We start from the raw sequence: 12,299 nt of genomic DNA, 5'->3' as shown, positions 1-12,299 counted from the left end.
AAGCGCTCCTGTCCCCAGCCCCGAGGATCTGTGTCTCAGTGTCCCTCCAAGAGCCACTGTGCCCAGTGGGCAAAGAGACATTTACGGGGATTCCCCTGTGGGGAGTGGAAAGTAAACGAGGTTATTCAGTCAATGAAATACTATACAGTGGTTAAAACGAATGACCCAGGCATGCTTGCTCAAGCATGACTCCATCTCAGAAACAATGATGCATGGAAATAAAGCAAGTTCCAACAGGATATGGACTGACCTACATTATTCAAGTAAAAGTCTTGGATAGGAAACCAGCGCACGCACTGTTTACTGACACATGGTAGGAAAAGCACCGGGGAAGGGAAGGGAAGAAAAGGATTCGGTGGCCCTGGCCTTCTCTCCACCGCTTATTTTTCCATTTTTTAAAGAGAGATCTGACAGCCGACTTAGTCTGGTTCTTGTTGTCTCTCAGGGCAAGCCCACCGGCCCTGACCACCCCTTCCCCCCGCCCCCACCGGGGGTCCCTTTAGGTAAACAAATAGACTCTACTTTTCTCTCTCCTTCAGTTACTTCGAGTTGGGTTTTCATCGCCTGCCTATACTTTCTTTTCCGTGTCATTTCCCGCCCTTGCTACCTCGGTAGGTACTTCATAAATACGTGTGTGGGGGTGAACCTGTCCAGGAAAGAGGGAGTCGCCAAGTCCACGCTCTCCCCACCATTCCTCTTGGGATCGCTCTCCCCCACCCTTCGAAAGAGCATTCCTCCCAGGGGCCAAAAGAGGCACCGGAGGCAAACAAGTCACGCCCCGCGACCCGGCCTCAGTTTCCTCCCGGACGCCGGCTCGGGCCCCCCGCCCCTCCCCGCCAGCCCCCCAGGCCCTCTCCGATCCCCCCTCCGTATCCCGTCCTTTCAGGTCGAAAACAAACACCCCGGGCGCGTCTCACAAAAAAAGCACCCAACCCGCTGGCTCCCCGGGAACCCCGGCTGCACAGAGCCCGGTCACATGAACTCCGGGCTTTTTTTTTTCTTTGGTGTGACGGGCTTCTCAGATCCCTTTGTGAGGCGCAGGTTTTTGAAAAGGGAACGACCCGGGTTCTGGGTTTGAGAGGAGCCGGGGGGGACCCGGCGGGAGGAAGGCTGTCGGAGCCAATCAAGCCGCCTCCAGACCCCAGCACGTCGCCTCTCGGCCGCGCGCGGTTATTCCTCCTCCGCTCTCCCGCCTCCGGGTCTCGCCCTAGGGTGGCCGGCAAGGCGAGGACCCCAGGTGAGAGGCCGAGGGGCGGGGGGGCGGCCCACGGGGGTCGGGGAGGCGGGAGGCCCGGGCGGTTCGGCCCGGGCGGCACGACGGGCTGGCCCCGGGGCTCAGGGCGTGTCCGTCGCCGCCCCGGCTGCTCGCTCGACACTGTTCGCTCCTACCGGCTGTAGATGGAGCTGTCTGGGTTCCTGCAGCCTCCGACGAGCCTCGGAGTGTTTCTCTTTAAACGGCCTGAGAGGGACATGCCTCCCAGGATGCAGTTTGTATCAACATGGCAGCTGCTGTGCAGCTCCCCTGCTGAAGAGGCGCCGGGACGGCAGCGCAGCTCGCAGCCCGGGGCCGGGGCCGGAGCCGGGGGGTCGCAGTCGCGGCCGCTGAGGGGCCGCGCGCGCGCGGGCCGGTGCTGAGGGCCGGGGCCCAGCTCGCGGCCGGGGCGCAGCCCGCCGGGGCCACCCGCACCGCCGCGCGCCCCGCTCCGACGCCGCTGCCGGGCTCGGCCGCTCCGTCCCCGCCCGCCCCGAGCAGGCCGGGCCCGACGGCCGCGAGAGCCCGGGCGGGGAAGGCCGGGTCGGGCAGGCGCCGCCTGCGGAGAGGCCGGGGGGTGGGGTGGGGGGGTCCGGCCTGCGTGGGGCCGCGCGGCGGCGGCGGCGACTCCGGCTCCGGGCCGGACAGCGCAGGGCCATGGCCGAGGCGGCCCCGGCTCCGGCGAGGGCGGCCCGCGCTCGCACGGACGCGCGGACTCGGGGCCCTGGGGACGGCCTGCGTGTCCCGGGCTCGGCGGCCCGGCCTGGGGTCTCGGTAAGGGACGGAAGCGCCGCGACGTGGGGGCGGGGGACCCGGAGGGCTCGCGCACCCCTGCTCGGGAAGGCGGGGGGTTAGGGGGGTGGCTGCGGGCGTGGAGCCGGGCCGGGGAGCCGGCGGCCGTCCGGGCGCGCCTGCGGGGACGCCCGGGGCCTGGCACGCACGCGGGCCCGGAGGCGGGCGCCGAGGCGGCGCGCCTCGTTCCCTGCGGAGCCGGCGCCGCGTCCGTCGGGGTTGCCGCCGCACGTTTTCCGCAGAGCTCGGCCTCGCCGAGCCTCCCGCGGCCGGAGCGCGGCGCTGACGCGGCTCTCCCCATTTCGCAGAGCGGAGACACTGAGGCACGGACTTCTGGCGGCGACCGGCCCTGCCTGCCCCCAAGGTCACGTAGCGAGTCATCCGTGGCTCGGCGCCCGCATCCGCAGAAATACCTGCCTCCGGGCCGCCGCGGGCCTGGACGGGGAGGGGGGCGGCCCTGGCGGCGGCCTCCTCTGGGGCGGGGGCCTGGGCCGGCGCGCTGGGGCCGCGGCCCGTCGGGGTCGTGGGGAGGTGATGGCCGGGTGGGAGGCCGGGCAGCGCCCACCCGAGCGTCTCCGGCGTGGGGAGCAGGTGACCCTCGGGCTCGGGCGCCTCGGCCTCCAGCCTCCCTGCGTCCGGAGGCTCGGTCGAACTCTGGGTGTCCGGACGGTTGGGGTCTGGGGAAGCGAGCTACGAAGGGTTTGGGGGTTGGTGTGCCCCTATCAGGGGCCGTTCTTAAAAATCAGTCTCCAGAGCTCCCCGCAGACCTGCTCTTTAAAATGCAGTAGTCGTGCTGGGAGGAGGATTGCTGCATGGGAGGCAGAGCCCGGAGCCTCAGTTTCCTGTTGGGTACAGGAAGGGGTCGGGATATAGGGCTTTTCTGAAGAGCCTCAGGTCTTAAAATAATAATAATGATAACAATAAAAGCAACGCTATGAAAAATAAAACAAAATGGTTGTTAAGTGCCTAGGTCTCCAGGACCCTTGAATAGTATATAATTCTGGGTGAACCACATTGGGTAATAGGAGACAATGGCATGGCTTTATAAGTCAAGATAGGTATGATGAATTTTTCTGCTAATGAATGAATCCTGGAGACCCCATCCGTTTAGGATACATGGGGGGAGGTGGGGGTGGGGTTAAATCCTATGAAATAAGAACCAGAGGAATTCTCTCCCTGTCCCTAACAGTTTGAAAATGTAAGCTTATTAATCTTACATATCATATTTACAAGCTCCATTTCTCCCTTTGGCCATTTCTTTTTGCTTAGCGTAATATCAAGCCATAGGTTTACTGGGACTGATGAAAATAGAGCCAGGGGCTTTTATTTGGGGGCAGTGGAAGGGATGCGCTTCTGTGGCCCCTCATGGCTCTACAGTGCTCAGAATCCGGAAATGGATAGAGACACTCTAATAATAGAGAGCAAATAACTGGTATTTTCCTCTGAGCTCTGATTAGACTACTTAGTAAAGATGCCTTGCTCTAATGGCTTTATATACTGTCCTGAAGCTTTTCTTCATTGTTTCCAGTTAAACCCCTGGATCACGCCTGAGAGACTCACTTCGCCCCTGGGGATTTTCCCTTCTTCCTACCATGTAGGCAAATACCCTAAACCCCCGTGAGGACAGGGCCATACCTGTACCTATTGTGTTGTGTTAGGCTGGTCACTTTCCCTGTGTCTGAGACTCCTATCTAGTCACTCCCTCGCCTGTGAAGAGTTGAGAGGTGGCTTAGTTGTTGATGAGCCTTCGGGTTCAGGGGTCTGTGATGCCCTTGAGAGTGCTTGCTGAATTTTGGGTGTGTGCTCATGTGTGTTTTTGAGGGGGAGAATCCATAGTTTACACGAGCTTTTTGAAGGGGTCCCTGACCCCACCATTAAATCGGAATGTCCGTGGGCAGGGCCTTCCCACAGGTCTTTGTTTAATCTCCAAGGCTTCAAATTTTAGAGGTAAAAAGGATTCAGAACACACACTGACCAGCTGTCTCAGTTGGTACGTGAGGCCCAGAGGCGACCTACAGCTTAGGCTGAAACTCAGACTTCGGAGCCAGACGGCTGTGTGACCTTGCGCCAGTTCCTTAGCCTCTCCAAACCTCCGTGCCTTCCTGTGCTAAGTCTGGATAAGAATTCTAATTGTCCCTGTTTATAGGGTTTTGTCGGAGAAGGCAATGGCACCCCACTCCAGTACTCTTGCCTGGAAAATCCCATGGATGGAGGAGCCTGGTAGGCTGCAGTCCATGGGGTCGCCAAGAGTCAGACACGACTGAGCGACTTCACTTTCACTTTTCACTTTCATGCGTTGGAGAAGGAAATGGCAACCCACTCCAGTGTTCTTGCCTGGAGAATCCCAGGGACGGGGGAGCCTGGTGGGCTGCCGTCTATGGGGTTGCACAGAGTCGGACACAACTGAAGTGACTTAGCGGCTTAGCAGCAACATAGGGTTTTGTGAAGAGTAAATTAGATAAACCCTGTAAAACACAGTTCATGGCACATAATAAAGGCCAAATAATTGTCAGCTTTTACCTGACTAATTAGCCCTCACATCTGGTTCCCTGCGAAGCTGTTGGATTGTACTACCTCAGAAACCTTTTACCTGAACAAGGTCTTAAATCTTCAGTCCTTGTCTTAAAAGCCTGATGCTGTCTCAGTTACGCTACACATGAATGAATGAATGAACAAATGAAAGAAAGCATTAGAAGGTATAAATAAGTTTAGATTAATCATCTTTGATGATTCAAAGAACTTCATTATTAACTCTATATTTTTCCTACTTTATACTATACAGTCCATGGAATTCTCCAGGCCAGAACACTGGAGTCGGTAGCCTTTCCATTCTCCAGGGGATATTCCCAACCCAGGGATCGAACCCAGGTCTCCCATTTTGTGGGCAGATTCTTTACCAGCTGAGCTGCAAGGGAAGCCCAAGAATACAGTAGTGGGTAGCCTATCCCTTCTCCAGGGTATCTGCCCAACCCAGGAATCAACCCGGGGTCTCCTGCATTGCAGGCAGATTCTTTACCAACTGAGCTCATTATTATTAACTCTAGTAACATTTTGTAACCCTGTCATTTATACTTTTCATTCAGCAGACATGTGTTGAGCACATACTGTGTTTCAGACTGGACACCAGGGATATGCTAATTTTCAAATGAAGAAAAAAGGAATTTCAGTTACTTTAAAGATAACTTCTATCTGGCACATAATAACTGGCCTTTCAGCAGTTCACTGAAAGAAGAGTGTGCTTGACAAACATAGATAAAGAAGAAATTCTTTTCAGTTCCAATAAACATATTGATTGTCTGGATAGATAGAAACAGCGCTGATCACTCAGAAGACCTTGGTTTCACCTCCATGATGATACAAGCTTTCCTTGAACATGGACATAGCAAGTCAGGGAATGGGGAGAGTGTGAATAATTGAAACCCCCTTCAAGTAATTGAAGGAGTCGGTCTTTATTTTGGCTCCAGTCCCCACCAACCATGACACAGGTCACAGAACTGACTGACTTCAGCTCTGTTTCCCATCCTGCCAGGCCTCTGTTTTTCCTCCTTCCCACCTCATGAACCATGGGGAGGACCCCGACAAGCAGGGTCTACCTACCGCTGGGGACCCTTTGCCAGGGAACTTTGGCTCTGAATTGCCATGCCCACACCTGTGTCAGTGTTTGTCTTCTCTGCATGTCACAGGAGCCAGCCCGGGTGCCCAGTAGCCCCTTCAGCCTCTCCAGCAGGGGCTGTGTCCACAGTGTTTCAAAGGCAAACCTATACTGTATCAACTCTGAAAAATGTTATTAAGTCAACAATTCAGCTTTTATCAAAAGGTCTGGGAAGCTTAAGATAATTGTGTGTCCTTACCGTTGGACAAAACAAGGGAAAGAACATGGGTGCCATGACTGCCTGATGATACAAATAGAAGTGGGGGGGGCTGGGTGTCGGGTTCACCTTGGAAGTAAGTTCCTTCGTAGAACCAGCCCCACCTTGCTGGCAGTTTTCGGCTAGCCTGGCATTGACAAGATTCTGCTCTACTGCTTTTCAGAGCTTTACTCTATATTTAGTGCTCATTGCTTGAAGAACTCAGTGAGGTAGCAGGTGGGTGAGATATTATGACCCTGTCTATTGGCCGAGGACTCTGAGAACAGATAAGTCGAATAGCCGGGCCAGGGGGACCCAGACAGCGTTGGTATAAATGGGGCCGAAGACCGAGTGTTCCAGTTCAAGGCCAGTATCCTTTCTCCTCTCCCACACCTCTACTCGCGAGATGACTCCTGTGAAGTGTATGTTGTGGAAAGGAGACGGCTCTATGGAAGCAGAGGTGGTGTTACCATCTTTTATCTGTTGTTAATATAGTTGTATCATCCACACGTAGATCAGCGTGAGGGTCTCAAGAAGAGACTCATGTCCGTGGAGCGTATCGTATTGTTACAAAGCCTGAAGCCCCTTTAATGTGGGTGTTTATCTTCGGAATTTTTTTGCCTGCTGGAGACTCTTGGCCTTCAACACTGTTCTTTCTCTCCTTGAACACAGGTCCAGCAGTTGGACATGGAGACCCAACGCTCCTCCCCTCTGTCATTCCCCAACGTCCTGCAGGAAGAAACTCCACGTCAGGTCCCGGCCGGACTCCCTCGAGAAACTCTGTTCCAATCCCACGTGCTTCCCCCCAAAGAACTCCCTTCTTTGTCTCCCGCTGTCTCCCGGCAAGGCTGCCTACCCCAGACTCCTGGCGCCCCCAAGCAAGAGACTTCTGGCCGAATGCCGCCTGTGCTCCAGAAGGGACCCTCACTCCTGTATCCTGGCGCTCCCGAGCAAGAGACTCGGATCCAGGGCCCCCTGACTTCCCCAGAAGAGCCCCCATATCCGCCCCCTGCCGCTGCCGAACAAGAGATGTCCCTTCTCTCCCACTCCGCCCACCATCAAGAAGCCCCGCTCCACTCCCCCGAAGTTCCTGAGAGAGACCCCCTGACCCTCTCCCCCACCGTGCCCGAGACTGACATGGACCCCCTGCTCCAGAGCCCAGTTTCCCAAAAGGACACCCCCTTCCAGATCTCTGCTGCGGCCCAGAAGGACACCCCACTCCCAACGGCAGAGATCACCCGCTTGGCCGTGTGGGCTGCCGTCCAAGCGGTGGAGAGGAAACTGGAGGCCCAAGCCATGCGGCTCCTGACCCTGGAGGGCAGGACCGGCACAAATGAGAAGAAAATAGCCGACTGCGAGAAGACAGCCGTGGAGTTCGCCAACCACCTGGAGAGCAAGTGGGTCGTGCTGGGGACCCTGCTGCAGGAATACGGGCTGCTGCAGAGGCGGCTGGAGAACATGGAGAACCTGCTGAAGAACAGAAACTTTTGGATCCTGCGGCTGCCCCCGGGCAGCAACGGGGAAGTTCCCAAGGTAACCTTATCCCAGCCAGGGCTTCCTAAGGAGTGACCGGGACTGGAATGGATTTTAGGAATTTAGTATCAAAGAAAGGGAAAGCCGTAGGTAAGAAGGAAAAGAATCTGATAATGTCTGGTCCCCAACTCCACTAAGAACAGGACACACCCATACCAAATGATTCCTCCTGTTGATGAAAAGCATAGGTTATAGATCAGAGGGACGTTCTAGTGACGGGAGCTGTCAGGGTAGAAGGAAGTTCATTCGTGACATCTGGGGATAAAAGGCGCATTGAAGGCCAAGTGGCTGAGCTGTGGACAAGTGTGGACCAGTGTGGTTTCCCGTGGGGGTGGAAGGAAGACTGTGAAATGTTACAGGGCCCTGTTGCTTGCAACATTTGTATCAGTTAACTTAAAGTCATGTTAATGCCAGTAAAAATGTGATTTTCAGAGATGTTCTAAAACACCAGAGGACAGTTAGGTTTTAATATTGTTTCCCAGAGGAGAACACTTGAAAGTGGACTGGTTTTCTTTCTGTTTTTTGTTTTTTATACTACTGCCTCTCTGCGCAGCCTCAAGGCAGGGCCGGGGTGGGGACAGGGGACGATGCATGGACCGTGTTGTCTAGGCCAGCGCTTTGCAGTCGTGTTGTGTATATGAATCACCTGGAAGTGTGTGTCTTAGTCGCTCAGTCATGTCCAGCTCTTTACCACCCCAAGGACTGTGGCCTCCCGGGCCTCCTCTGTCTGGGATTCTCCAGACAAGAATACTGGAGTGGGTTGCCATTCCCTTCAGGGGATCTTCCCGAGCCAGGGATTGAACCCAGGTCTCCTGCATTGCAGGCAGATTCTTTACCATCTGAGCCACCAGGGTAAGTGGCTGAGTCACCTGGGGATCTTACTAAATGCCGAGTCTGAATCAGAGGGTCTGGAGTAAAGCCCGAGAGTCTGCATTTCCAGCATGTTCTCCGGTGGTGCCACTGCTGGTCTGCAGACCACGCTTTACAGCAGCAGGGATTATCCTGTTAGAGGAGAAGGGGACCAGACAGCCCGGGGCCCTGACTGTCTCGGGCCAGGACAGTGGCTGAAGCCTTCTGATTTCTAGAGAGGTCCCTGGTGAAAACTCATAGCTGGGCCTTTTCTGCTTCAGGCCTGAGAGTTTTTACCCAAGCCTAGGGGGCCAGAGCTGTTCTCGGCTTTGGGATCCGGCAGCCCCAGGCCCAGTGACGCCTTCCAGTGGGTCCACACTGAGCCTATTGTGTGGTTTCAGGTCCCTGTGACATTCGACGACGTGGCCGTCCATTTCTCGGAGCAGGAGTGGGGGAACCTGTCCGAGTGGCAGAAGGAGCTGTACAAGAATGTGATGCGCGGCAACTACGAGTCTCTGGTTTCCATGGGTAAGAAGACGGCTGTCTGCCCACGGCTTCCTGCCGGCCTGCTGGGGGCTTGTTAGGAACCTCTGGGGCCTCTGAATGCCCAGAAATCATTTTCAAGAGCCCAGTAAAAAAGAACAGGCACCCATATACCCACATACACCAGTGCAGCATAGATCAGCACAGTTTGTAAACAGAGAAACCACTCTATGGAGAAGCCACAGGAGTCGGGGGACAAACTTGGACATCAGTGGTGTTTACATATATATATATAAACCTTAAAATTAGTTTGTCCAGGAGACCCTTACTGAACAAAGTGTGAGATGCCTTGTGAGAACGGCACTTAAACAGCACACCTTTCCTGTGCGGGAGTTAGAACAGGTATCAGCCATGAATACTGCCATTGATTGTGATCTCTTGTCCCCCTTGTGCAGAGATGAGGTGTGACCCCGGGGATTAAAGGAACATCCTAGGTCCCCACCGGGAGGTCACAATTTCACCGAGATCTCTCCTCCCCCCAAATCTGTATATTCTTGTTATCTTTGTTAATAGGAGTATTTGAGGATGAAGACTTAGGAAGATAAGCTTTAGTATTGTATGTATCCTTTTCTCTGATGTGGGGAACTCTTTGGACACACACCCACACCCACACACACACACACACACAAAATTAGAAAAACATTAAATATGCTGTTGCATAGAGAATTTGATCCTTGCTGGAACTGTTACTTTTATCCATCTATACTTCTCCATGGGGTACCTTTTTTTTCCCCCACTTTTCTTTTTAAAGTACATACATAATTGTGTGAATGCAACAATTTAGGTTTGTATAATAACGAGCAGCCGCCACCCTCTAGTCAGTGCTGCTCCCCCGAGGGAACCACCGTGGACCCTGGGGCCTATACTGTTTCCCATCATTTTGTGCGCTCGTGCAAGTGTGGTTTGTGGTTTGCACAAATGGGATCCCTCACTTATTTTACCAACGGTAGCCAGAGACAGCTCCTGTGTCAGCCCACAGGCCCGCTTGAAGGGCAGTGCAGTGTTCCTGGTGAACCGTTGTGCTGTCGATATTGAACTATTGATGAGCGGCAGCCCTGCTGCAGAGGGCTGCAGTCAGGATTTCTCTGTGTTTGTGCACTTCCGCGAGTATTTCAACAGGATGGATTCCGGGAGGTGGGCTTGCCAAGGAAAGAGGTGCTCGTGTACAGTGTCACAGGCACTTCCATGGGCCGTCCCCAGGGCTGTGTGTGTGTGTTTGCCTAGCAGTGTGACAGCGCCATCTCCACACCCTTACCCCAGCCGCGGTTCTCCTGTTGTAAAGATCTGTCTTTTCTGGTGGACAAAAAATGATACTGACTTGTATCGGTATGGGAACTTGTGCGTTTTTTTATGTGTTTATGAATTACCTATTCGTACCTTTGATATTTTTATTTCAGTAACCATAGAGGCTATATATATATATATAATTGTGGATGTTAACCCTTGGCCTTATATTTTACAAATGTATGTGACATACTGTTTTCTTCAAGTTTCATAATCTTTTGACTTTATTTCCAAAGAACTTGAAACTTTTTGTAATGTAAAAAAACCTGTCAGTGTTTTGTTTCGTGACCTCTAGATTTTATTAAGGTTAGTTTTTTCATTTATAAAATGTTAAGTATCTTCTGCCTTTGTCATGAAAGTCCGAGCAGGCATTGGCCACCTGTGAGCCACAGATGACCGAGGGCTGGTTTCCATCAGTCAGCAAGTGCGGCCCATTGCTGGTCCCGCCGGGAGGACCTGAGATGGGTTCAGCACACACACACACACGTGCGTGCACATGTGCACACTCAGCACACCCTGAGGAGAAGGGCTGGAAACTTGGCCCTTCGGTTTGCAGCACTGCGGCCTCAAGTAGGGCAGCTGCTCCTGGTGTCACATGCACACAGGGGACAGTTTTGTAGCATTCAGTGCGACATCACCCCATAGAACATCTTCTTTTCTTCCTCCTGCCCAGACTATGCAATTTCCAAACCAGACCTCATGTCACAGATGGAACGAGGGGAGAGGCCGGCCATGCAGGAGCAGGAGGACTCTGAGGAGGGCGAGGCGCCTGCCGATCCCAGTGCCGGTGAGTGGCTGCAGGCGATCGTGGCCTTGGCGCCCGGGAGGCCCCACGTGGGGTGTGTGGCCCACAGGAGACCCCAGCGGGCTATGTCAGCAGGCCAGTGCAGGAGGGCGGCCCAGAGGCCCTGGGGCCTCCAGGTCACCAGCAGCCCTGGTGGCGGAACTAGAAAAACACCGTGGTCTCGGGGAGCTTTTGACCTGACCGAGTGTCACCTCACTCTCTGTTGGAAACAAAACCAGAACTGACAGAAAGGCGTTCCCTTGTCAGGATGCTGACGCTGGTGCAGCCTCGAGCTCCCCAGAGAAGGGCCACGTCCCTGGGCCTGCGGCCGGTGAGTGGAGGGACTTGACCTGAACGTCCTCCAGTGTGCGGGCGGGGTCCAGACGAGGCGGCAAGGTGGCGGTGGCAGGGAGGTGCAGGCAGGACCGCCATGGGCTCGGGAGCAGACCCAGTGTCAGGCTGCCTGCCCCTGATCCCCGGCCTTGCTGCGTCCTCGCTGTGTAGTTTTAGTTGCTGAGCCTTCTGGAGGTCTGCTTTCTCATCTGTGAAACAGGAGGGGTACTGAGAGCCAGGGCCCGGTGTGCTGACCCGGAGGGGCCAGCAGCCTGGGACGCCAGGCACTGTCTGTCCGCATGGGGAGTGGTTCCTTACACAGAGGTCACTCAGAAGCCCCCACACTGGCACCGCGGTGTTCTCGGGGTACAGGTGGTTTCAGAGCCCCTTCTTCGGCATTGCTCTTGGGCTTGCGTCACTCACCTGAAGGTCTTCTGTGGGGGCAGTCCTTGTCTTTTGTAGCTAAATGTCATTGGTGATCCTGTCTTTTGCAAAAGGAGGATAATCTGGCTGAAGAGCCCACTGGGGTCAAAAGCCGGGTCTTGTATGAAGGAATGTCACTGGCTCTGGGACCAGGAGGAGGTGGCCACGTGGAGTAAGAGCGGAAGTAACTTCAGGAAGAGGTGGGACCCTAAGGAAAAATAAATGCTGGCGTGTTTCAGAGAAACCCTAAAGCATCGATACTTTCTAGAGATTTGCCTAGAGATTTAAATGGAGGGGAGGGGCTGGTCCTGAGTTCATTCTGGCAGGCGGAAAGATGGATTTAAAAGTAGATGAGGTGAGAGAGGGGTTTGGGGACAAGATGTGACATTTGTTTGGAGGAAAATAAGTCTGGATGTCAAAGGATTGATTGGCCACATCCAAAACCAGTATCACTGCGAATGGAGAGATGCAAAAGAGGAGAAATCAGAAAGAGGACTTGGGAGGCAGAAAACGAGAGGGGAGAGGTGGTCTGTGGTAAAGATCCTAGAACCCCGCTGATGTCTCCGTGGGGTTTTGTAGTCCAGGTTCTGCCTTTCTAGCATCTTCTTAGAAGAGCTTGGACGGGAACATGGACCCTGTCCGCGGTCAGCCTGTTCAC

At 54.5% G+C, this 12,299-nt stretch overlaps 1 protein-coding gene across 4 annotated transcripts in view; it reads left to right on the top strand.

Moving 5' to 3' along the window:
• Positions 1-1,019: 1,019 nt before the first annotated feature.
• The window catches only part of ZNF777 (zinc finger protein 777), a 28,114-nt gene continuing 16,834 nt past the window's right edge, over positions 1,020-12,299 (top strand). The window contains exons 1-4 of one of the 4 annotated variants that reach the window (XM_005205843.5): positions 1,020-1,237; positions 6,565-7,425; positions 8,676-8,802; positions 10,775-10,888. In XM_005205843.5, the coding sequence (XP_005205900.1) occupies positions 6,580-7,425; positions 8,676-8,802; positions 10,775-10,888 (1,087 nt within the window). In that variant the 5' untranslated portion in view covers positions 1,020-1,237; positions 6,565-6,579. Of the gene's footprint in view, positions 1,238-1,470; positions 2,027-2,241; positions 2,409-6,564; positions 7,426-8,675; positions 8,803-10,774; positions 10,889-12,299 lie in introns of those variants that run through there. The other 3 variants (XM_024990667.2, XM_059885567.1, NM_001192473.1) reach the window with 3 other exon arrangements.

Source organism: Bos taurus, chromosome 4, assembly GCF_002263795.3.
Source record: "Bos taurus isolate L1 Dominette 01449 registration number 42190680 breed Hereford chromosome 4, ARS-UCD2.0, whole genome shotgun sequence".
Classification (NCBI taxonomy): domain Eukaryota; kingdom Metazoa; phylum Chordata; class Mammalia; order Artiodactyla; family Bovidae; genus Bos; species Bos taurus.
The sequence above is the reverse complement of the archived record's forward strand: the minus strand, read 5'-3'. Positions and strand labels throughout refer to the sequence as shown.